This window comes from Hyla sarda, chromosome 5, assembly GCF_029499605.1.
Source record: "Hyla sarda isolate aHylSar1 chromosome 5, aHylSar1.hap1, whole genome shotgun sequence".
NCBI lineage: Eukaryota > Metazoa > Chordata > Amphibia > Anura > Hylidae > Hyla > Hyla sarda.
In genome coordinates, this window is record NC_079193.1 from 168,023,052 (window position 1) to 168,049,998 (window position 26,947).

At 44.0% G+C, this 26,947-nt stretch overlaps 1 protein-coding gene across 1 annotated transcript in view; it reads right to left on the bottom strand.

Moving 5' to 3' along the window:
- The window catches only part of LOC130273600 (collagen alpha-6(VI) chain-like), a 199,983-nt gene that overhangs the window by 162,228 nt on the left and 10,808 nt on the right, over positions 1–26,947 (bottom strand). The window contains exons 2-3 of the mRNA XM_056520674.1: positions 7,151–7,251; positions 5,542–5,607 (exon numbers count right to left, since the gene is read on the bottom strand). Coding sequence (XP_056376649.1) covers positions 5,542–5,607; positions 7,151–7,217 — 133 coding nt within the window. The 5' untranslated portion in view covers positions 7,218–7,251. The remainder of the gene's footprint in view (positions 1–5,541; positions 5,608–7,150; positions 7,252–26,947) is intronic.

Sequence of the window (26,947 nt, forward strand, 5' to 3'; positions counted from 1 at the left end):
TTTCATTTAAATTTCCTCCCACAAATAATACGTTTTGGGGTTCGGAGGTTTCAGTACAAAGTACAATTGGTTGCACAAAACAAGCCCTCATATGGGTCTGTGGATGGAAATATAAAAGAGTTATGGATTTTAGAAGGAGAGGAGGAAAAATGAAAACACACTGAAAACGCGTGATGTCAGTAGAGAGCTATGTGCTCCAAAAAGAAAATAATTTTCTCTGTAGTATTCAGCAGCTAATAAGTACTGGAAGGATTAAGATTTTTTTTTACTAGAAGTAATTTACATATCTGTTTAACTTTCCGGCACCAGTTGATTTAAAAAAAAATATATAAATTTCCACCGGATGGCACAAAAGATGGTGCATGTAGTAACTTTTGTCATGTCAAAAATAACAGTGGAATAACGGGCGTTAAAATTTTAACATTGAAGTCTATGGGTGATGGAAGTTCACAATTGACATCCGTTAGTGCCCGTTATTTTAACCCCTTCAGGACCAAGCCCATTTTGGCCTTAAGGACCAGAGCGTTTTTTGCACATCTGACCACTGTCACTTTAAACATTAATAACTCTGGAATGCTTTTAGTTATCATTCTGATTCCGAGATTGTTTTTTCGTGACATATTCTACTTTAACATGGTGGTAAATTTTTGTGGTAACTTGCATCCTTTCCTTGTGAAAAATCCTAAAATTTGATGAAAAATTTGAAAATTTTGCATTTTTCTAACTTTGAAGCTCTCTGCTTGTAAGGAAAATGTATATTACAAATAAAAAATTTTTTTATTCACATATACAATATGTCTAATTTATGTCTGCATCATAAAAGTGACGAGTTTTTACTTTTGGAAGACACCAGAGGGCTTCAAAGTTCAGCAGCAATTTTCCAATTTTTCACAAAATTTTCAAACTCACTATTTTTCAGGGACCAGTTCAGGTTTGAAGTGGATTTGAAGGGTCTTCTTATTAGAAATACCCCACAAAAGACCCCATTATAAAAACTGCACACCCCAAAGTATTCAAAATGACATTCAGTCATCATTTTAACCCTTTAGGTGTTTCACAGGAATAGAAGCAAAGTGAAGGAGAAAATTCACAATCTTCATTTTTTACACTCGCATGTTCTTGTAGACCCAATTTTTAAATTTTTACAAGGGGTAAAAGGAGAAAATGTATACTTATATTTGTAGCCCAATTTCTCTCGAGTAAGCACATACCTCATATGTCTATGTAAAGTGTTCGGCGGGCGCAGTAGAGGGCTCAGAAGGGAAAGAGCGATAAGGGGATTTTGGAGAGTACGTTTTTCTGAAATGGTTTTTGGCGGCATGTTGCATTTAGGAAGCCCTTATGGTGCCAGAACAGCAAAAAACCCTCACATGGCATACCATTTTGGAAACTAGACCCCTTGAGGTACGTAACAAGGAATAAAGTGAGCCTTAATACCCCACAGGTGTTTCACGACTTTTGCATATGTAAAAAAAAATTTTTTTTTTCACTAAAATGTGTGTTTCCCCCCAAATTTCACATTTTTCCAAGGGTTAATAGCAGGAAATACCCCCCAATATTTGTAACCCCTTCTCTTCTGAGTATGGAGGTACCCCATAAGTTGACCTGAAGTGCACTATGGGTGAACTACAATGCTCAGAAGAGAAGGAGTCATATTTGGCTTTTTGAGAGCAAATTTTGCTCGGGGGGCATGTCGCATTTAGGAAGCCCCTATGGTGCCAGAACAGCAAAAAATACCCACATGGCATACCATTTGGGAAACTAGACCCCTTGAGGAATGTAATAAGGAATAAAGTGAGCCTTATTACCCCACAGGTGTTTCATGACTTTTGCATATGTAAAAAAAAAAAAAAAAATTTCCACTAAAATGTGTGTTTCCCCCCTAATTTCACCTTTTTGCAAGGGTTAATAGCAGAAAATACTCCCCAAAATTTGTAACCCCATCTCTTCTGAGTATGGAGGTACCCCATAAGTTGACCTGAAGTGCACTATGGGCGAACTACAATGCTCAGAAGAGAAGGAGTCATATTTGGCTTTTTGAGAGCAAATTTTGCTCGGGGAGCATGTCGCATTTAGGAAGCCCCTAAGGTGCCAGAACAGCAAAAAAAAAACACACATGGCATACCATTTTGGAAACTAGACCCCTTGAGGAACGTAACAAGGGGTACAGTGAGCATTTGCCCCCCACTGGTGTCTGACAGATCTTTGGAACAGTGGGCTGTACAAGTTTTCATTTTCATGAACCACTGTTCCAAAGATCCGTCAGACACCTGTGGGGGGTAAATTCTCACTGCACCCCTCATTACATTCCGTGAGGGGTGTCGTTTCCGAAATGGGGTCACATGTGGGGTTTTGTTTTTTTTGCGTTTGTCAAAACCGCTGTAACAATCAGCCACCCCTGTGCAAATCACCTCAAATGTACATGGTGCGCTCTCCCTTCTGGGCCTTGTTGTGCGCCCCCAGAGCACTTTGCCCTCACATATGGGGTATCTCTGTAGTCGGGAGAAATTGCGTTACAAATTTTGGGGGGCTTTTTTCCCTTTTACCTCTTGTGAAAATGTAAAGTATAGGGCAACATCAGCATGTTAGTGTAAAAAATAAAAAAATTTTACACTAACATTCTGGTGTAGACCCCAACATTTCCTTTTCATGAAGGGTTAAAGAAGAAAAAGCCCCCCAAACCTTGTAACGCAATTTCTCCCGAGTACGCCGATACCCCATATGTCGCCCTAAACTGTTGCCCTGAAATACGACAGGGCTCCAAAGTGAGAGCGCCATGTGCATTTGAGGCCTAAATTAGGGATTTGCATAGGGGTGGACATAGGGGTATTCTACGCCAGTGATTCCCAAACAGGGTGCCTCCAGCTGTTGCAAAACTCCCAGCATGCCTGGACAGTCAACGGCTGTCCGACAATACTGGGAGTTGTTGTTTTTCAACAGCTGGAGGCTCTGCTTTGGAAACAGTGGCGTACCGGACGTTCTTATTGGGGGAGGGGGGCTGTGTAAGGGTATGTGTATATGTAGTGTTTTTAACTTTTTATTTTATTTTGTGGTAGTGTAGTGTTTTTAGGGTACAGTCACATGGGCGGGGGATTACAGCGAGTTTCCCAGCGCAAAATTTGCTGCATCTCAAGATGCGAGAAACCCACTGTAAAAGCCTCGCCCATGTGAATGTACCCTGTACATTCACGGGGGTGGCGGGGCGGGGGCTTGCATCAGCTGTTGCAAAACCACAACTCCCAGCATGCATGGTCTGTTAGTGCATGCTGGGAGTCATAGTTTTGCAACAGCTGGAGGCACACAGGTTAGGAAACACTGAGTTAGAAACAGACAATGTTTCCCAACCAGTGTGTCTCCAGTTGTTGCAAAACTACAACTCCCAGCATGCCCAGACAGCTGAAGGGCATGCTGGGAGTTGTAGTACGGCAACATCTGAAGGGCCAGATGTTGCTGAACTAAAACTCCCAGCATGCCTGGACAGTCAGTGCATACTGGGAGTTGTAGTTTTGCAACAGCTGGAAGAGCACAGATTGGAGACCATTATACAATGGTCTCCAAACTGGGGCCCTCCAGATGTTCCAAAACTACAACTCCCAGCATGCATGGTCTTTTAGTGCATGCTGGGAGTTATAGTTTTGCAACAGCTGGAGGCACACAGGTTAGGAAACACTGAGTTAGAAACAATGTTTCCCAACCAGTGTGTCTCCAGCTGTTGCAAAACTACAACTCCCAGCATGCCCAGACAGCTGAAGGGCATGCTGGGAGTTGTAGTACGGCAACATCTGAAGGGCCAGATGTTGTTGAACTAAAACTCCCAGCATGCCTGGACAGTCAGTGCATGCTGGGAGTTGTAGTTTTGCAACAGCTGGAAGAGCACAGATTGGAGACCATTATACAATGGTCTCCAAACTGAGGCCCTCCAGATGTTGCAAAGGCTGTCTAGGCATGCTGGGAGTTGTAGTTTTCAGACTCCTAGAAGCAGCAGTGAAGATCTTCACTGCTGCCTCTGAGGACCACATACTTACCCGTCGCTGCTCGTCCACGTGGCCGGTCCCGCACTGCTCCTCGGTCCCGCCGCTGGATCAGGTAAGTCCGCCGGTCCCCACGTGTTCCCCCCGAATGCCGCAGGTCCCCGCGAGCCCATGCAGTCTTCGTCCCCCGTTCTGCCCGACTTCCAGGGGCGGGCAGTGCGGGGGATCTGAACTTTCACCCCAGATCACTGTGATTGGTCCACAGGGACCAATCACAGTGATCGCTGACCAGGACCATCAATTGATGGTCCTGGGGGTGAAGCAGAAGTTGTCCCCTGCTGGAAACAGCGGGACTTCTGCCAGTTAACCCGTGCGATGCTGCGCATCGCCGGGTTAACTGCATGTCATTTATAAACGCCGGGAATGCGCGAACGCACTGCACAACCCGGCGTTTATATATGACATTCTGCGGGAAGGGGTTAATGTCCATTATGATCTGTTATTTGTACTGCACATGCTCAGAACATGGAAATAAAATGATGGACATAAAATAATGGAATATAACGGATGAATTAACAGGTCATAACGGATGGAACATATTCGTTAAAATAACGGACATTGGTCATCTGTTAGCATCTGTTATGTTCAGTTATTTTGTCTATTTTTTCATGACCTCTTTCCGCAGAAAAACAGCTGTTAAAATGCAGGAACATGACGGTAGTGTGAGAGAAGCCTAAAGTGGAATCTTTTATTACCCGTGAAGATCTTCATATAGCAGTTTTAGTAAAGAAGACATTACAACTTGCAGGCTAGAAACACTTGAACCACCTACATATAACCACCTACATATATCTGCAGAGTAAAGTTCTACGTACATGTTCCAAAGCACTAAGTATCTGCGAAAGAAGTGTTATTGCGAGGGACAGTGACCAAATTATCATTCTCTTGACCAGGGGTGTAGTTCTGGGAAAAAAAAGTGTTGGAACTCACCCAAGATTTCCACTCTAGGGCTGGTCCTGCTAATGGGAACAGTGTTCCTACTGTGGAAAAAGTGCAGGAACTCAGTTCCCATGCGTTCCTGCAGGACTTGAGCCCTGCTCCTGACGCCTAAGCTGTACTAGTAAAGTTGTAAACAGGAGATTGTGTTTTTTCTGATTTTGCTAAATGAACTCAGTAAAGTTCCAGGTTGTTTAGCAGAGTTAAGACTAATTCCTGGGCCTCATTCCTTTGTATCAGGGACCACTACCTTTATCATAACCCACAACATCAGCCTCAGTGTACATCACATATTAAGCTAGCCTAAAGCTGTTTGCTGACACGTGCACAACGATAAATCCTTATTCCCATGACCCCAATATATAGAACTGTAAAATTGCCCAAGTCAATAGGTCTATACTATGTATGCTTCTGATTATTTATTTCTGAATTATGTTATTATTATTATTTTTTACTTCTTTAGGACCTATAGGGATGGAGATATGATATACTTTGCCCTAGAAGTAATTTGTAATATATCCTTTCCTTTGATCAAGTTTCTTCAACAGGTATGCTATAAAAAAAAAAAGCTTACCTGCAGATGCATTACTGTTGGTTTGGGATGTAGTAGTAGTAGTAGTAGTAGTTGCTGGAGAAGTTCCTGCAAAGACAAAAAAATGAATTAAATGAAGACAAGACATTGTATTAATGTAGACTACAGTACTACGCTTAAGTCACAAAACCACTGGATGTCATATATCTTGATTTTTCCAAAGCATTTAATACGGTGCCACATAAAAGTTTGGTACACAAAATGAGAATGCTTGGGCCGGGGTAGAATGTGTGTAAGTGGGTAACTGGCTCAGCGATAGGGAACAGAGGGTGGTTATTAATGGTACATACTCTGAGTGGGTAACTGTTATTATTCAGGTACTACAGAGGTCAATTTAGGGGGACATATTCTTTTATATATATTTATCAATGAGTGATTGGATAATTAAGTATCAATCAGTGCAGATTATACTAACCACCTTAAAGTAGTTAACACAATAGAGGACACTGTATATAGTAGATAACACAATGGGGGACAGTGCACTGTATATTGTAGATAACACAATAGTGGACAGTGAACTGTTACAAATGGATCTGGATAGGTTGGAGGCTTGGGCTGGGAAGTGGCAGATAAGGTTCAACACTGATAAATGGAAGGTTATGCACATAGGGAGGAAAAATCGAGGCTGGGAATATGTATTAAATGGGAAAACACTGGGAATGACTGACATGGAAAAGGACTTAGGAGTTTTAGTCAGTTGTAAATATAATCATAGCAACTAGTGTCAGGCAGTTGCTGTCAGGGAAAATAAAATCATGGGGTGCATCAAAAGGAAGATATAATTCTACCACTGTACAAATCACTAGTCAGACCACACATGGAATAGTGTGTACAGTACTGGGCACCATTGTACAAGAAAGATATAGTGGAGCTAGACAGGGTTCATAGACGGGCAACCAGAGTAATACATGGAATACTGTGTACAGTACTGGGCACCAGTGTACAAGAAAGATATAGTGGAGCTGGAGAGGGTTCAAAGACGGGCAACCAGGGTAATACATGGAATACTGTGTACAGTACTGAGCACCTGTGTACAAGAAAGATATAGGGGAAGATGTGCAACCACAGTATTACGGGGTATGAGAGGACTATAGTACCCAGAAAGATTATCAGAAATAGGGTCATTAAGTTTAGAAAAAAGACAGCTAAGGTTTGAACTAATAACTATGTATAAATATATCAGGGGGCAGTACAGAGATCTCTCCCATGATCTATTTATACCCAGGACTGTATCTATAATAAGGGAGCATATTCTACATCTAGAGGAAAGGTTTGTACACCAACACAGATGGGGGTTCTTTACTGTAAGAGCAGGGAAGTCAGAAAGTAATTTTTCCCCTTCCATGGAACAATTGTCACAAGCCTTATATGGTTTTGTTGCCTTCCTCTGGATCAACACAGTAGGGACACAGTAGGGATATAAAAGTTAAACTTGATGGACTCCTTTTTCACCTTTATGAACTATGTTTTCTTGCTTTTTTTGTTAAAGGATTGGTTGATGCTTATTATATATTTAAGAATTTTTGTTACATAGAAATAAATAATTTACCTTTTCATCCTAATAACCAGGTTTGTCTTCAAATAAACTTACCAATATTTTGAGCAGTTGATAGCTCCACCCAAATAACCGCCACAAGTAAACCAAACACAAGTTTCATTTTTAGAGCACCACAAGGTATTTACAGAAGGATTCTAAAGAGAGAAAAAATTACGGTGAGGATAAGGATCAATTACACATAGCAAAAGCAAAGGACTCACCAAAAATACAACCTTTTCTGTGATTAAAAATGTCAACAGTACAAGTGTTACCACTCTTTAAATACTTTTAACATGTCACACAGGCAGGGTATATAGTATATGGGGACACAGCTAGCAGAGGAGTGAAACGCTTATTCTGGTGCTTCTCCCGGCTCTATCTATGTTCAGTGGGTGCCTTGACACCAAGACCAGTGGCGTTGCTAGGGTTGGTGTCACCCGGTGCGGTAGAAAATGGTGTCACCCCCATACCTACCCCCCTCCCCCCAGTAAGTTTTTAGCCTGTTGTGACAGACACCACTGTTGTAGCGCATTGTGAGAAATTCCAGTATAATAATCAGATATTCCAGTTGCCACAGAATAGGAAAGTGTTAAAGAAGTTTTCACCATTGAAATATACAGCTCCGAGAATTACTTAAAGGGGTACTCCACTGGAAAACATTTACTTTTATATCAACTGGTGCCAGAAAGTTAAACAGATTTTTAAATTACTTCTATTTAAAATCTTAATACTTACAGTACTTATAAGCTGGTGTATGCTCCACAGGAAGTTGTGTAGTTCTTTCTAGTCTGACCACAGTGCTATTTGCTGACACATCTGTCCATGTCAGGAACTGTCCAGAGCAGGATAGGTTTGCTATGGGGATTTGCTCCTACTATGGACAGTTCTTGACATGGAGAGAGGTGTCAGCACAGAGCACTGTGGTCAGACAGAAAAGAAATAAAAAAAGAAAATAACTTCCTGTGAATCGCTTATACAGCAGCTAATAAGTACTGGAAGGATTAAGATTTTTAAATAGAAGTAATTTACAAATCTGTTTAACTTTGTAGCACCAGCTGATTAAAAAAAATGTTTTCCAGTAGAGTACCCCTTTGAGCAGTGGTGAGGTTATGCTGGGAGTTGTAGTTTCACTGACTTAACTTTAGAACTGACAAGTGACTACAGCTCTGATAGGACATAGTGAGGAGAATGTACAATGATATCAGTGATTACAGGTGACGTCTTCTCTATAGTGAGGAGGATACAGAATGATATCAGTGATTACAGGTGACGTCTTCTCTATAGTGAGGAGAATACACAATGATATCAGTGACTACAGGTGACGTCTACTCTATAGTGAGGAGAATACACAATGATATCAGTGACTACAGGTGATGTCCTCTATAGTGAGGAGAATACACAATGATATCAGTGACTACAGGTGACGTCTTCTCTATAGTGAGGAGAATATACAATGATATCAGTGACTACAGGTGACGTCTTCTCTATAGTGAGGGGAATACACAATGATATCAGTGACTACAGGTGACGTCTTCTCTATAGTCTTTCCTTATCGAATTCAGATGGTACATACTGCCAGGACTTGTTCCAGCTAAAACTTCTCTCTGCAGAATGTGACGCCCAGACGTCTCCTCACTATGTCAGCGCATTCTCATCCTCTATATGAAAACAAGTATTATTATAAACCTGCCAGACACTGTATCCTCTAAATATAATACTACTATACACTATACTCTTTGATTATAAACCTTCCATACACCATACCCACTGAATATAATACTACCACACACTGTACATTCTGAATATGATACCAACACATACTGTACACTCTGAATATAAGTTTGCCACACACTATACCCACTGAATATAATACTACCACATACTGTACCCTCTGAATATAATACTACCACAAACTGCGCCCTCTGAATATAAATCTGCCACATACTGTACCCTCTGAATATAAATTTGCCACATACTGTACCCTCTGAATATAATACCGCCACACACTGTACCCTCTGAATATAAATCTGCCACATACTGTACCCTCTGAATATAATACTACCACAAACTGCGCCCTCTGAATATAAATCTGCCACATACTGTACCCTCTGAATATAAATCTGCCACATACTGTACCCTCTGAATATACCGCCACACACTGTACCCTCTGAATATAAATCTGCCACATACTGTACCCCTGAATATAAATCTGCCACATACTGTACCCCTGAATATAAATCTGCCACATACTGTACCCTCTGAATATAATACTACCACCCACTGCGCCCTCTGAATATAATACTTAGAGATGAGCAAACTACAGTAAATTCAACTTGTCACAAACTTCTCTGCTCGGCAGATGATGGCTTATCCTGCATAAATGAGTTCAGCTTTCAGGTGCTCCCGTGGGCTGGAAAAGGTGGATACAGTCTCAGGAGACTCTTTCCTAGGACTGTATCCACCTTTTTCAGCCCACCGGAGCACCCGAAGGCTGAACTAATTTACGCAGGATAAGTCATCAACTGCTGAGCCGAGAAGTTCGTGATGAATCGAATTTACTGTAAGTTCGCTCATCTCTAATAATACTACCACAAACTGCGCCCTCTGAATATAATACTACCACTAACTGCGCCCTCTGAATATAACGTTGCCATACAGTGCACCCTCTGAATATAATACCACAACTGCAGTAACACCCCTCAACATCCGTTAGCTGATGCTATTACCACGGGAGGGGAGTATTGGTGGTGTTGCTAGTGGATGATGGGGGTGCTACTACTGGGGGGGTGTTGCTGGAGGATGATGAGGGTGCTACTGGCCATCCCCCCTGGCAGTATCACCCCCATCATCCATCGGCAGGAGCACCTCCATCATCCACCATCAGGATCTGCTGATGGAGGTGCTGCTGGGGGGGGGGGGGTGTTGCTGGTGGATGATGAGGGTGCTACTGCCAAGGGGGAGCATTAGGTAGGCAGCAGTTCCCCCACATTAGGTAGGTCGCAGTTTCCCCACATTAGGTAGCATCTATTCCCCATATTAGGCAGCATAGATTCCCCACATTTGGTACCAGTTCCCCCATATTGGGTAGGTACCAGTTACCCCACATTAGGTAACAATTTCCCCACATTAGGTAGCACAGATTCCCCACATTAGGTAGCAATTTCCCCACATTAGGTAGCACAGATTCCCCACATTCGGTAGCACAGATTCCCCACATAAGGTAGCATAGACTCCCCACATAAGGTAGCATAGACTCCGCACATTTGGTAGTAGTTTCCCCACATTAGGCCGCAGGTTCCCTTGCAGGTTCCCCACAATGGGTCAAAGTCTCCCCACAATAGATCGCTGGTTATACCCCCCCCCCCCACACAAAAAAAAAACCACATACAACACAGAGAGACAAACACACACACACACAGTCAGAGATACGCACACTCACAGACAGACACACACACAGAGTCACACACACACAGTCACATACACACACAGTCACATACACACAGTCACACACACAGAGTCTCACACACAGAGTCTCACACACACAAGCAAAGATAGAGACAGACAGACAGAGAGACAGACACACACACTCACCCATCCAGCGCAGCGCTCCTTCTCACCGTGCGCCGTGCGAGTGACGTACCTGACTTCCTCCTGCGCGGCTATGCGGTGTGACATCAGGCCGGTGCAGACGTGGGAGCGGAGGCCGGGCACAGTGCTGGTGAAGGTGAGGAGGGGTGTGATGATGACGGACGGGCGCACAGTGAAGGTGAAAGAGGGGGGTTGCTGACGGACGGGCGCACCGCACACACAGCGCAGGGGGGGGGTTGTGCTGCTGACGGATGGGAGGCTGGTCGGGCACAGATGGGGGGGTGTCTGTGTAGCTGGGGAGGGGTGCTGCGGAGCGTCTTGGTGTCACCCCATTAGGTTGGTGTCACCCGGTGCGGGCCGCACCCCCCGCACCCGGGTCGCAACGCCACTGACCAAGACCCCAATTGATCAAAATGTTGGACATTTTTTTATGTATAAAACTTGATAAAGTGACAGAGACACTTTAAATCTATCCCCATCCACAGGATATGGGGTAACTAGCTGATCTGTAGGGGTCTGACTAAAAAGATCCTCACTGATCACAAGAACAGGGATTAGTTGTCCTTCAAGTGAATAGTTTGGCAGTGCACATGCTCTACTGCAGCTTCATTCATTCTATATGAGATTTCCGAATACTGCCAAGTACTGGACTCAGCTTTGTTTGAACGTTCCATACAAAAGTGAATAGAGCAGTGGTCGAGCATGCACAGTGCTGCGTCAGTTACTTCTCTGGTCTCATGATTAGTGAGGATCCCTTATCCTGTGGATAGGGGATAAACCTAAATCTTAGAAAAGTCCCTTCAATCAAAGCTGAGGCTTTATAGACAGAATATTTTGCATTAGTACTGTTAATAAACAGCAAATGACATACATTTTTTTTACAGAGCCATTATTACAGATCAGCAGCATGAAAATTAACCTTATTACAGTCCCCTGCTGTGCTGGGGACATCACCTGGGCTTTTGAGTCTCATTTGCATAATAATAAAAAGGCTTATATAAGTAAAATAGAAAGAGAGTGTGCTTCATAGTGTAGCAGTAGTGCTTACCAGAGATGGTTGTGCCATAACAGTATGGCCGGCCCAAGACATTGTGCTGCCCAAGTCCAAGAGGTAAATCCTGCCACTCGCCCCCCTCCCCAAAAAAAAAAAAAAAAAAGAGTCCACAATATGGTAAATCTGACATGCTATATCTTTAACCTATGGGTCAGTAAGATTCCAATGATGATACCAAACTTGGATAATTTTTGTTTGTTTTAAGGTAAAAAAAAATATAAATAAATAGAAAACTTGAAAAATAAATTTTTTTTCTATAATGCAATGCTTTGACCCCTATAACTTTTTTTTATTTTTCCACCTACAAAGCTATGTTTATTTTTTGCACCATGATTGATCACTTTTTTTTAAAGTTTTTTTGTGGGACATGATTTTTTTTTGCATTTATGCCATTCTCCATACATGATCAGGATCATGACCATAATTGAATAGTTCGGACAATTACGTATGTGGCAATACTAAATATATTTTTGTTTTGTTTATTATGCAGTGTTTTATTTGAAAAATGGTAAAGGGGAGTGATTTAAACTTTAATTTGGGGGGGGGGGGGGGTTGGGTTATATTTAAAAAAAAACATTTTTACTTTTTTTTTTACTTTTTTACCTTTTTTATGCATTACAGCAGATGGCTTGCATAACTCAATGTAGTGATCTATGTTTTCGGTGCTCGATTGCTAAGGGCTGCCTAAGGCTGCCTTAAGGAATTGCCGATCCATGGAGCATCGGGAAGGATGGGTAAGTCCCCGATTTTCCTCAGCAACCCATCTGTAGCCCACAATTACATCACGGAGCTGCAGATGGGTCCCTTAGACCCCAGGGATGGCCGGCATTTAATGTTTAAATGCCGTAATAGCTATTGCTCATGGCATTTAATCATTTTAATGATGGATATCAGGGCCAGCTCTTATGTCCGTCATTATCAGCAGATGTCAGCTACCAAAAGCAGCAGGGATCTGCCAGTTATGATGCGTGCCCAACCAATGGCCCGCGCCATATTCCCCTCACCCGACCCATGACGTACCTGTACATCATTGGTTGGGAAGGGGTTAAAAATCTTGGGGTGGCAATTTGCATTCCATTTTTTTTCTGGGATGTGTTGTGACCAAAAGTCAGCAATTTTGGAGTTTGGTATTTTTTTTGTTTACCCAGTTCACAGTGTAGTTTTATTAACATTATATTTAAATAAATTCAGACATGTCCACACACAGCAATACCAAATATGTTTGTTAATTAATTATATTATTTATTTATTTTGTTCTTACATTTTTATTAGTAAAATGGGAAAAGACAAGGAGACTCCAGTTCGATTACAGATCCAATAGCCATCTTTATTCACGTAAAGCTACACGAATCACAGGTACAAGGCAGAACGTGACGCGTTTTGGCCAGGTGCTGGCCTTACTCATACACTGATTAGATACTTCAAGAATCATATATATGAATGTAATATATTATTCTCGCTAAAAAAAGTATTGTCTGTATACAATGAACTATATGTTTTGTCATGTTTTGCAGAGACGCAGCAGACTCCAAATGATGTTGAAAACACTTTATAACCTTGTTATCAATGCTGCATATAATAATCAATGTGAACGGAGACTTGAACAAGTCTACAGCTAAATTGAATAAATATAAAAAAATTTTCTGTGCAGTACTCTGCCAATATTACGAATACATATATAACAAAAATGCCTGTATAATATACTGAAGAAAGTCACGCTGTACAGGCATTTTTGTTATATATGTTCGTGTAGCTTTATGTGAATAAAGAGGGCTATTGGATCTGTAATTGAGCTGGAGTCTCCTTGTCTTTGCCATTTATAAGGTGCAGTCCGCACCCTCTCCGTGCTCGGAATCGTTGGCTTTGTGGGGAGCTGATTCTTTCTTCTATTGCTAAAATGGGAAAAGGCTGATTTTTTTGGGGAGGGGCTTATTCATTTAAAAGACAAAAATTACTTTAAAAACAAAAAAATCTTTATCTTCATAGAGGACTGTTTATAGCAACCTATTGATTCCTATTACTGTTCACTTCTATGCATAGTACTGATCAGTGATATATGTAACTGTGGTGTCCCGGCACCGGATTGCATCCGTTACCTTGTGGTGAGGTCCCCAAAGTCCCTAGGTACCGGTGGGGTCCTCATCAATAGTTAGCCCCTTGTCACCCCTGTCATAGTTAAAATGATTCAGTGTGATTCAATGTGTAAATATGTAAATAAAGTGTACTTACCTTGTTGTAAGTCATGTGATGCGCTCCAAAACTCTATGGTTTTATGGTTCATGGACCTTTGGAGGAAGTCAGGTGATCGCCCACCATGCATTGTGACGGTGAGTGGCAGCTGACATGGACCAATCCAAAATGGCCCTGCCCCTACCCATATAAGGGAGCGGTGGCCATTAATTTCTCTCTTTCCTCGTGGGCTGCTGATAGAGGAGGATCTGCGCAGCTGTCGTCAGCAGTGACTAGGCCCAAACCTTGCGGCAATGGCCATCTTACAAAACTGTGAGTTACCTCAATCCCTGTTAAGTTTGCAAGATCACCAGACCTAAACAGACCCCTAAATCCGGACAGATCTCTGCATCAATCCTAATTCTGCTAGTCATTGGATAAGTTAATGGTCCGCGGCATCTGTCAATCATAGCCATACTGCATAGAGACTGTATTGCTAAGACTGTTGCTGTTAATTGGATGTACCGCAAGTACCTCAGTAAAGTTTGTGCAAGTTCAAGTTCCTCTCTATTGTGGACCTTCATTCATTTAAGCATGCACCTATCGTTTCTGGGAAGGGTGGCGATAGGCCGAAGGTTTGCCTCAGCGTATTAACCCCCACCCTGGCGTCACGAGTGATAGGGGTTAAGTTAACCCCTCATATACCGAAGCAACACCCCAACTACGCTACAGCCCAAGGCTGCTACCACAAAGCATTTGTACAGCCTGCCAGAAACTATAGCCATGGATCCGAGAAGAGCAGCATGGGGAGGTAAGGAGACCTCTCGCCACCATTATGACTCATTACGCCCCCACGTTTGCGCTGCGGATGGTCTGATGAGGCCCCCAAGTCCTACAAATACTTTAGATGCTGTGATCAGTATCCATGAGGTTCCAACTGCTGATAACAGCAGCCAGCTTAGTCTGAGCACCACAATGATCGTGGAACCCTGTAATATACATGCACGTCGAAGTGCGCTAAGTACAAATACACAGCGTCGAACATGTACGCCATGTGTCTTCTAGGGGTTGAGCCCTTTTTATCCCCCACTATCAGGAATTATGTGAGGAATTATGTCTACTGTAATGAAAGCTATTTGAAGAAACATCTAATGACTTGTATTACTTCATTATTTGGCTGCACAATAATTGTTGTCTTCAAAGAGCACTATATATTCTTTTTCATATAATAGAACTTTAGACAATCTCATAAATCAAATACCATCTGGGCAGATCTTGCATTTTTTTTTTCTTTATACAACTATCTGCCTATGAGTGTGGTGCTGCAATCTGCCTCCTGGATATCAAGGCAATAACTGCATTGCAAGAGGTAAGTCATACATCGTTCTACTAAATTTCTCTGACATCAGGTACTGGAGAGTTCTGCAAATGCATTTTTCTACATTGCACTTAATCTAATGCATACATGAGGTAAGAAAATGTCAAGGGTTAATATTTCTTTCCTTTGATTTACACAGTTGTATGATAATTTGGTCGCATGCTTCTCCTAACAAATCATTGCCGTAAAAAGACCCTAGTCCAATCTTCCTCTCGGAAGGGGAAGTCCCGGAAAGGGGAGTCCCTAAACAAGTTAAAACCAGTTCTGGATTGGCCTACAGAGTCCCATGTGTATCTCCTAGCTCTGCTATTCAGGGGTCTAGTCCTGGGTTTTGCTAGAGCCACACGTATCTACCTCAGCTCTGCTCTTAGTGAGGAGACAAGCAAAGGGGTCTTAGATTTGCTACTGCTAGGCATAACGTATACATAGACCACATATCACTTATCTAAGTCTACAATACTGTTTTTGAGCAGGAGAATAAAATTTGAACAAGGTACTCTCTGTGTAACACTGATCTTTTGTGGGCCTATGGTTGGGCCAATGCTGCCAGTTCCTCATGTCAGGAAGACTTCTCTGGATGCGCCTTTCCGAGTGCTGTGTCATAGACTGTTGCCAATGGTGAGTAAAGGGAAGTTTACATTTGCACTTTACACCATAGTGAACCAAATTCCTCATGCAGCAGTTTCAGTCATTTTGAATTTAGAAGTTGAGAACATGAGAGCATATATACTTGCACATACATCTGCAGTAGACATTACATAAACACATGCTGAATGCACCTAATGATCACTAAATTCAGCCAAACTGCTATAACAGTGGATGGTTAATGGCACTACAATTTGTATTTTAAAGTATTTTTATGCATAAGAATTCACAAAAAAGATTTTTCATCCATAGAAAACTAGCACCAAAACTGATCTGCAAAATCATGGGATACGTCATGAATTCAAAAATTCAGTAAATTCTTTGTAGACATACCAATTTGGTTGCCAGACCTTTATCAACATGGTATAATCCGACACTGAAATACAATCAAGAATAAAAGTAATTTCACCATAGTTCCAATGATCAATATATGTCATATTTTAGGCAGTGTCAGCCTTTTCTGCCACTGCATAAGAGGTGACATATACTGATCTGATTCTAAGCTGTATCAAAGCAACTGCATCTCATTGGAATTACAAAAATAGTTCAGAAAAGTTTATATGTTGTTTCATTGAATGCAAATGTTCAGAGTTCTAATTCATGCACTTTGTATCATACAGGTAAAAGAATTAGATGATCTACTAGTTGAGGAAATAGCTAAAATGACATTAAAAGGGAAAGTTATCATTATGGGAGACTTTAATCTTCCTGATGTGAACTGGAAACCTAAAATAGATAGTTCAGCCAGCAGTGCAGATATTCTAAATTCCCTACTGGGATTATCTCTACAACAAGTAGTTGAGGAGCCAACCCAGAAGGAGGCCATTTTGAATTTAGTATTCACAAGTAGGGATCTGGTATATAGTGTGGATCAAAAGTTTGGGCACCCCAGGTAAAAATTTGTATTAATGTGCATAAAGAAGCCAAGGAAGGAGAGATGGAAAAATCTCCAAAAGGCATCAAATTACAGATTAGACATTCTAATAATATGTCAACAAAAGTTAGATTTTATTTCCATCATTTACACTTTCAAAATAACAGAAAACAAAAAAATGGCATCTGCAAAAGTTTGGGCACCCTGCAGAATTTATAGCATGCACTGCCCACTTTGCAAAGCTGAGACCTGCCAATGTCATGGATTGTTCTCAATCATCATCTGGGAAGACCAGGTGATGTCAATCTCAAAGGTTTTAAATGCCCAGACTCATCTGACCTTGCCCCAACAATCAGCACCATGGGTTCTTCTAAGCAGTTGTCTAGAAATCTGAAACTGAAAATAGTTGACGCTCACAAAGCTGGAGAAGGCTGTAAAAAGATAGCAAAATGTTTTCAGATGTCAATATCCTTTGTTCGGAATGTAATTAAGAAATGGCAGTCATCAGGAACAGTGGAAGTTAAAGCAAGATCTGTAAGACCAAGAAAAATATCAGACAGAACAGCTCTCAGGATTGTGAGAAAAACAATTCCAAAACCACGTTTGACTGCACAATCCCTCCAGAAAGATCTGGCAGACACTGGAGTTGTGGTACACTATTCCCCCGATAAAGAGATACTTGAACAAATATGGTCTTCATGGAAGAGTCATCAGAAGAAAACCTCTTCTACGTCCTCACCACAAAAATCAGCATTTTAACTTTGGAAATTAACATATAGACAAGCCTGATGCTTTTTGGAAACAAGTTCTGTGGACCGATGAGGTTAAAATTGAACTTTTTGGCCGCAATGAGCAAAGGTACCTTAGGAGAAGAAGGGGAACAGAATTTAATGGAAAGAACCTCTGTCCAACTGTTAACCTCTTAAGGACGCAGGGCATACCTGTACGCCCTTCGCCCGGTCCCAGTGTTTAAAACCGCGCGCAATTAACCCTTCAGATGCATCGATCAAAGTTGATCGCCGTGCTGAAAATGAAAGTAAACTCTTCCCGGCAGCTCAGTCGGGCTGATCGGGACTATCGCAACAAAATCGCGATGTCCTGATCAGATAGGACACGAGCGGAGGTCCCCTTACCTTGCTCCATCGCGTTTGATTGCTCCAAGCCTGAGCTACAGGCTTGAGCAATTGAGACCCTATCTCGCTGATCCATGCAAAGCTATGGCTTTGCAGGGATCAGGGTAAAAGATTAGTGTGTGCAATGTTATAGCCCCCTATGGGAGCTATAACACTGCAAAAAAAAGTTAAAAAAAAGTTAAAAAAGGTCATTTAACCCCTTCCCTAATAAAAGTTTGAATCACCCCCTTTTCCCATTAAAAAAAACAAAACTGTGTTAAATAAAAATAAACATATGTGATATCACTGCGTGCGTAAATGTCTGAACTATAAAAATATATTGTTAATTAAACCGCACGGTCAATGGCGTACACGCCAAAAAATTCCAAAGTCCAAAATTGCGTATTTTTGGTCACTTTTAATATCATAAAAAAATTTATGAAAAGCGATGAAAAAGTCCGATCAATGCAAAAATGGTACCGCTAAAAACTTCAGAACACAGCGCAAAAAATGAGCCCTCATACCGGTCCGTACATAGAAAAATTTAAAAGTTATAGGGGTCCGAAAATGACAATTTTAAATGTATAAATTTTCCTGCATGTAGTTATGATTTTATTCAGAAGTATGACAAAATCAAACCTATATAAGTAGGGTAGAATTTTAACCATATCGACCTACAGAATAAAGATAAGGTATCATTTTTACTGAAAAATGCACTGCGTAGAAGTCCCCAAAAGGTACAAAATGAAATTTTTTCTTCAATTTTGTCGCACAATTAATTTTATTTCCGTTTCGCCGTGGATTTTTGGGTGAAATTACTAATGTAACTCCAAATTAGAATTGGTGGGGCAAAAATAAGCCATCATATGGAATTTTATGTGCAAAATTTAAAGCGTTACGATTTTTAGAAGGTGATGAGGAAAAAATGAAAATGCAAAAACGGAAAAACGCTGAGTCCTTAAAAGGGTTATCCAGGAAAATCAATTTTTTATATACCAACTGGCTCCAGAAAGTCAAACAGATTTGTAAATTACTTCTATTAAAAAATCTTTATCCTTATGAGCTTCTGTAGTTAAGGTTGTTCTTTTCTGTCTAAGTGCTCTCTGATGACACGTGTCTCTAAAAACGCCCAGTTTAGAAGCAAATCCCCACAGAAAACCTCTTCTAAACTGTGTGTTTCCCGAGGCACGTGTCATCAGAGAGCACTTAGACAGAAAAGAACAACCTTAACTTCAGAAGATCATAAGTACTGAAAGGATTAAGATTTTTTAATAGAAGTAATATACAAATCTGTTTAACTTTCTGGAGCCAGTTGATATATAAAAAAAGTTTTTTCCTGGAATACCCCTTTAAGGAGTTAAGCATGGGGGTGGATCAATCATGCTTTGGGGTTGTATTGCAGCCAGTGGAACAGGGAACATCTCACGAGTAGAAGGAAAAATGGATTTAATAAAATTTCATCAAATTTGGGATGCTAACTTGATGCCATCTGTGAAAAAGCTGATCCTAAACACACCTCGAAATCCACAGGGGATTACATCAAGAGGTGTAAACTGAAGGTTTTGCCATGGCCTTCACAATCTCCTGACCTTAACTTAATTAAAAATCTATGAATAGACCTTAAAAGAGCAGTGCGTGACAGACAGCCCAGAAATCTCAAAGAACTGGAAGACTTTTGTAAGGAAGAATGGGCAAAGATACCTCAAACAAGAATTGAAAGACTCTTGGCTGGCTACAAAAAGCATTTACAAGCTTTGATACTTGCCAAAGGGGGCAGTTCAAGATATTGTTACGCCGAGCGCTCCGGGTCCCCGCTCCTCCCCGGAGCGCTCGCTACACTCTCCTCACTGCAGCGCTCCGGTCAGATCCACTGACCCGGGGCGCTGCGATACCGCCTCCAGCCGGGATGCGATTCGCGATGCGGGTAGCGCCCGCTCGCGATGCGCACCCCGGCTCCCGTACCTGACTCGCTCTCCGTCAGTCCTGTCCCGGCGCGCGCGGCCCCGCTCCCTAGGGCGCGCGCGCGCCGGGTCTTTGCGATTTAAAGGGCCACTGCGCCGCTGATTGGCGCAGTGGTTCCAATTAGTGTTATCACCTGTGCACTTCCCTATATCACCTCACTTCCCCTGCACTTCCTTGCCGGATCTTGTTGCCATCGTGCCAGTGAAAGCGTTTCCTTGTGTGTTCCTAGCCTGTGTTCCAGACCTCCTGCCGTTGCCCCTGACTACGATCCTTGCTGCCTGCCCCGACCTTCTGCTACGTCCGACCTTGCTTCTGTCTACTCCCTTGTACCGCGCCTATCTTCAGCAGCCAGAGAGGTTGAGCCATTGCTAGTGGATACGACCTGGTCACTACCGCCGCAGCAAGACCATCCCGCTTTGCGGCGGGCTCTGGTGAAAACCAGTAGTGACTTAGAACCGATCCACTAGCACGGTCCACGCCAATCCCTCTCTGGCACAGAGGATCCACTACCTGCCAGCCGGCATCGTGACAGTAGATCCGGCCATGGATCCCGCTGAAGTTCCTCTGCCAGTTGTCGCTGACCTCACCACGGTGGTCGCCCAGCAGTCACAACAGATAGCGCAACAAGGCCAACAGCTGTCTCAACTGACCGTTATGCTACAGCAGTTACTACCACAGCTTCAGCAATCATCTCCTCCGCCAGCTCCTGCACCTCCTCCGCAGCGAGTGGCCGCTTCTGGTCTACGACTATCCTTGCCGGATAAATTTGATGGGGACTCTAAGTTTTGCCGTGGCTTTCTTTCCCAATGTTCCCTGCACTTGGAGATGATGTCGGACCAGTTTCCCACTGAAAGGTCTAAGGTGGCTTTCGTAGTCAGCCTTCTGTCTGGAAAAGCCCTGTCTTGGGCCACACCGCTCTGGGACCGCAATGACCCCGTCACTGCCTCTGTACACTCCTTCTCGGAAATTCGAAGTGTCTTTGAGGAACCTGCCCGAGCCTCTTCTGCTGAGACTGCCCTGTTGAACCTGGTCCAGGGTAATTCTTCCGTTGGCGAGTATGCCGTACAATTCCGTACTCTTGCTTCAGAATTATCCTGGAATAATGAGGCCCTCTGCGCGACCTTTAAAAAAGGCCTATCCAGCAACATTAAAGATGTTCTGGCCGCACGAGAAATCCCTGCTAATCTACATGAACTCATTCACCTAGCCACTCGCATTGACATGCGTTTTTCCGAAAGGCGTCAGGAGCTCCGCCAGGATATGGACTCTGTTCGCACGAGGCGTTTCTTCTCCCCGGCTCCTCTCTCCTCTGGTCCCCTGCAATCTGTTCCTGTGCCTCCCGCCGTGGAGGCTATGCAGGTCGACCGGTCTCGCCTGACACCTCAAGAGAGGACACGACGCCGCATGGAGAATCTCTGCCTGTACTGTGCTAGTACCGAACACTTCCTGAAGGATTGTCCTATCCGTCCTCCCCGCCTGGAAAGACGTACGCTGACTCCGCACAAAGGTGAGACAGTCCTTGATGTCTACTCTGCTTCTCCACGTCTTACTGTGCCTGTGCGGATGTCTGCCTCTGCCTTCTCCTTCTCTGCTGTGGCCTTCTTGGACTCCGGATCTGCAGGAAATTTTATTTTGGCCTCTCTCGTCAACAGGTTCAACATCCCGGTGACCAGTCTCGCCAGACCCCTCTACATCAATTGTGTAAACAATGAAAGATTGGACTGTACCATACGTTTCCGCACGGAGCCCCTTCTAATGTGCATCGGACCTCATCACGAGAGGATTGAACTTTTGGTCCTCCCCAATTGCACTTCTGAAATTCTCCTTGGACTTCCCTGGCTTCAACTTCATTCCCCAACCCTGGATTGGTCCACTGGGGAGATCAAGAGTTGGGGGCCCTCTTGTTCCAAGGACTGCCTAAAACCGGTTCCCAGTAACCCTTGCCGTGACTCTATGGTTCCTCCTGTAACCGGTCTCCCTAAGGCCTATATGGACTTTGCGGATGTTTTTTGCAAAAAACAAGCTGAGACTCTACCTCCTCACAGGCCTTATGATTGTCCTATCGACCTCCTCCCGGGCACTACTCCACCCCGGGGCAGAATTTATCCTCTGTCCGCCCCAGAGACTCTTGCCATGTCTGAATACGTCCAGGAAAATTTAAAAAAGGGCTTCATCCGTAAATCCTCCTCTCCTGCCGGAGCCGGATTTTTCTTTGTGTCCAAAAAAGATGGCTCCCTACGTCCTTGCATTGACTACCGCGGTCTTAATAAAATCACGGTTAAGAACCGCTACCCCCTACCCCTCATCTCTGAACTCTTTGATCGCCTCCAAGGTGCCCACATCTTTACCAAACTGGACTTAAGAGGTGCTTATAATCTCATCCGCATCAGAGAGGGGGATGAATGGAAATTGGCATTTAACACCAGAGATGGACACTTTGAGTATCTGGTCATGCCCTTTGGCCTGTGCAACGCCCCTGCCGTCTTCCAAGACTTTGTTAATGAAATTTTTCGTGATCTCTTATACTCCTGTGTTGTTGTATATCTGGACGATATCCTGATTTTTTCTGCCAATCTAGAAGAACACCGCCAGCATGTCCGTATGGTTCTTCAGAGACTTCGTGACAATTAACTCTATGCCAAAATAGAGAAATGTCTGTTTGAATGCCAATCTCTTCCTTTCCTAGGATACTTGGTCTCTGGCCAGGGACTACAAATGGATCCAGACAAACTCTCTGCCGTCTTAGATTGGCCACGCCCCTCCGGACTCCGTGCTATCCAACGTTTTTTGGGGTTCGCCAATTATTACAGGCAATTTATTCCACATTTTTCTACCGTTGTGGCTCCTATCGTGGCTTTAACCAAAAAAAATGCCGATCCCAAGTCTTGGCCTCCTCAAGCGGAAGACGCCTTTAAACGGCTCAAGTCTGCCTTTTCTTCGGCTCCCGTGCTCTCCAGACCTGACCCATCTAAACCCTTCCTATTGGAGGTTGATGCCTCCTCTGTGGGAGCTGGAGCTGTCCTTCTACAAAAAAATTCTTCCGGGCATGCTGTTACTTGTGGTTTTTTTTCTAGGACCTTCTCTCCGGCGGAGAGGAACTACTCCATCGGGGATCGAGAGCTTCTACCATTAAATTAGCACTTGAGGAATGGAGGCATCTGCTGGAGGGATCAAGATTTCCAGTTATTATTTACACCGATCACAAGAACCTCTCCTACCTCCAGTCTGCCCAACGGCTGAATCCTCGCCAGGCCAGGTGGTCTCTGTTCTTTGCCCGATTTAATTTTGAAATTCACTTTCGGCCTGCCGATAAGAACATTAGGGCCGATGCTCTCTCTCGTTCCTCGGATGCTTCTGAAGTTGAACTCTCTCCGCAACACATCATTCCTCCTGACTGCCTGATTTCCACTTCTCCAGCCTCCATCAGGCAAACTCCTCCAGGAAAGACCTTTGTTTCTCCACGCCAACGCCTCGGAATCCTCAAATGGGGTCACTCCTCCCATCTCGCAGGTCATGCGGGCATCAAGAAATCTGTGCAACTCATCTCTCGCTTCTATTGGTGGCCGACTCTGGAGACGGATGTTGTGGACTTTGTGCGAGCCTGCACTATCTGTGCCCGGGATAAGACTCCTCGCCAGAAGCCCGCTGGTTTTCTTCATCCTCTGCCTGTCCCCGAACAGCCTTGGTCTCTGATTGGTATGGATTTTATTACTGACTTACCCCCTTCCCGTGGCAACACTGTTATTTGGGTGGTCGTTGATCGATTCTCCAAAATGGCACATTTCATCCCTCTTCCTGGTCTTCCTTCAGCGCCTCAGTTGGCTAAACAATTTTTTGTACACATTTTTCGTCTTCACGGGTTGCCCACGCAGATCGTCTCGGATAGAGGCGTCCAATTCGTGTCTAAATTCTGGAGGGCTCTCTGTAAACAACTCAAGATTAAATTAAATTTTTCTTCTGCATATCATCCTCAATCCAATGGACAAGTAGAAAGAATTAACCAGGTCTTGGGTGATTATTTACGACATTTTGTTTCCTCCCGCCAGGATGACTGGGCAGATCTTCTACCATGGGCCGAATTCTCGTATAACTTCAGAGTCTCTGAATCTTCCTCCAAATCCCCATTTTTCGTGGTGTACGGCCGTCACCCTCTTCCCCCCCTCCCTACCCCCTTGCCCTCTGGTCTGCCCGCTGTGGATGAAATTTCTCGTGATCTTTCCATCATATGGAGAGAGACCCAAAATTCTCTCTTACAGGCTTCATCACGCATGAAGAAGTTCGCGGATAAGAAAAGAAGAGCTCCTCCCATTTTTTCCCCTGGAGACAAGGTATGGCTCTCCGCTAAATATGTCCGCTTCCGTGTCCCTAGCTATAAGTTGGGACCACGCTATCTTGGTCCTTTCAAAATTTTGTGCCAGATTAATCCTGTCTCTTACAAACTTCTTCTTCCTCCTTCTCTTCGTATTCCTAATGCCTTTCACGTTTCTCTTCTTAAACCACTTATCATTAACCGTTTCTCTCCCAAATCTGTTCCTCCCACTCCTGTTTCCGGCTCCTCGGACATCTTCTCCGTCAAAGAGATTCTGGCATCCAAAAAGGTCAGAGGGAAAACCTTTTTTTTAGTGGATTGGGAGGGTTGTGGTCCAGAAGAGAGATCCTGGGAACCTGAGGACAATATCCTAGACAAAAGTCTGCTCCTCAGGTTCTCAGGCTCTAAGAAGAGGGGGAGACCCAAGGGGGGGGGGTACTGTTACGCCGAGCGCTCCGGGTCCCCGCTCCTCCCCGGAGCGCTCGCTACACTCTCCTCACTGCAGCGCTCCGGTCAGATCCACTGACCCGGGGCGCTGCGATACCGCCTCCAGCCGGGATGCGATTCGCGATGCGGGTAGCGCCCGCTCGCGATGCGCACCCCGGCTCCCGTACCTGACTCGCTCTCCGTCAGTCCTGTCCCGGCGCGCGCGGCCCCGCTCCCTAGGGCGCGCGCGCGCCGGGTCTTTGCGATTTAAAGGGCCACTGCGCCGCTGATTGGCGCAGTGGTTCCAATTAGTGTTATCACCTGTGCACTTCCCTATATCACCTCACTTCCCCTGCACTTCTTTGCCGGATCTTGTTGCCATCGTGCCAGTGAAAGCGTTTCCTTGTGTGTTCCTAGCCTGTGTTCCAGACCTCCTGCCGTTGCCCCTGACTACGATCCTTGCTGCCTGCCCCGACCTTCTGCTACGTCCGACCTTGCTTCTGTCTACTCCCTTGTACCGCGTCTATCTTCAGCAGCCAGAGAGGTTGAGCCGTTGCTAGTGGATACGACCTGGTCACTACCGCCGCAGCAAGACCATCCCGCTTTGCGGCGGGCTCTGGTGAAAACCAGTAGTGACTTAGAACCGATCCACTAGCACGGTCCACGCCAATCCCTCTCTGGCACAGAGGATCCACTACCTGCCAGCCGGCATCGTGACAGATATTAACTCTGCAGGGTGCCCAAACTTTTGCAGATGCCATTTTTTGTTTTCTGTTATTTTGAAAGTGTAAATGATGGAAATAAAATCTAAATTTTTTGACATATTATAAGAATGTCTAATCTGTAATTTGATGCCTTTTGGAGATTTTTCCATCTTTCCTTGGCTTCTTTATGCATATTAATACATTTTTTTACCTGGGGTGCCCAAACTTTTGATCCCCACTGTATGATATAACTGCAGGTGAAGGCTTAAATTGGTACTCCGGTGGAAAACTTTATTTTTTTAAGTCAACTGGTGCCAGAAAGTTAAACAGATTTGTATATCACTTCTATTAAAAAAAATCTTAATCCTTCCAGTACTGATCAGCTGCTGAATACTACAGAGGAAATTATTTTCTTTTTGGAACACAGTGCTCTCTGCTGACATCACGAGGACAGTGCTCTCTGCTGATATCTGCTTAACTTGCTGGCACCAGTTGATAAAAAAAAAAAAAAGTTTTCCCCCGGAGTACCCCTTTAACCACTTAAGGACCTAGGGCGTATGGATACGCCTTGACGTCCTGGTACTTAAGGACCCAGGGCGTATCCATACGCCCGTGGGAATTTCGGACCGGGATGCCTGCTGATATCGTTCAGCAGGCATCCCGCACAAATGCCCAGGGGGGTCATCAGACCCCCCCATGTCGGCGATCACGGCAGATCGTTGGTGAATTCTCACTAACGATCTGCCGCGATTCGGGTCATACGGGTCACGTGTGACCCGCTGACCCGAAGATACAAGGTGATCGAGGGTGTACAATACACCCCCTATCACCCACTGTATCTATGGGGAGGAGGCGATTTCGTTACCCCCCCAGGAGCGCTGCTATATAGCCAATAGCAGCCGGCGGGGGAGGGGTTAACTGCATCTTCTTGTAGCTCTGCCAGTTAGCTGAGTTCAGTCAGCTGGTAAAGCTGCTCGAAGGTGCCAGGGACCCCCCCTGTGAGGATTGGAACCCCCTCAGGACCGACGATCCCCCATAGAGCAGGGACAGAAAACCCCCCAGGGAAAGGTAGGAAAAAATAGTGTAAAACAGTAAAATAAAAGTAAAAAAAAAAATCCCCCCCCCCCGACCCCCTAATAGGTCCCCAAGGGTCTTCCTGAGATTTTTTAGCTTGACCTGGGCCCTATTAGGGGTTCAGGGCGCTGCATTTGCCCCCCCCCCCATTTCTTTTTGGCCGCAGCTTTTTATTTTTGTTCATATAACGGTGTGTGATTTCTAATCACACACCGTTATATATAGTATACACCAAGCACACACACTACATACGGACATATGGCGACTCCGGAATCCGGATTGACACGGAATTGACACGGAATCCGGATTGACACGGCTGGGTTCACTGAAATTGACTTTTTCAGTTATTTTTTCAGTGACAGCCTGGTCAATCACATGGTGAAGCAGACGAATCTGTACTCCAGGCAGTTCATTGCCCACCACCCTGATTCTTTTTTGGCCAGGTCCAATGAATGGTACTCTATCAGTGCAGCCGAAATGAGGACATTTTGGGGCCTCGTGCTGCACATGGGCCTGGTCAAAAAGCCAAGTGTCAGGCAGTAATGGAGCTGTGACG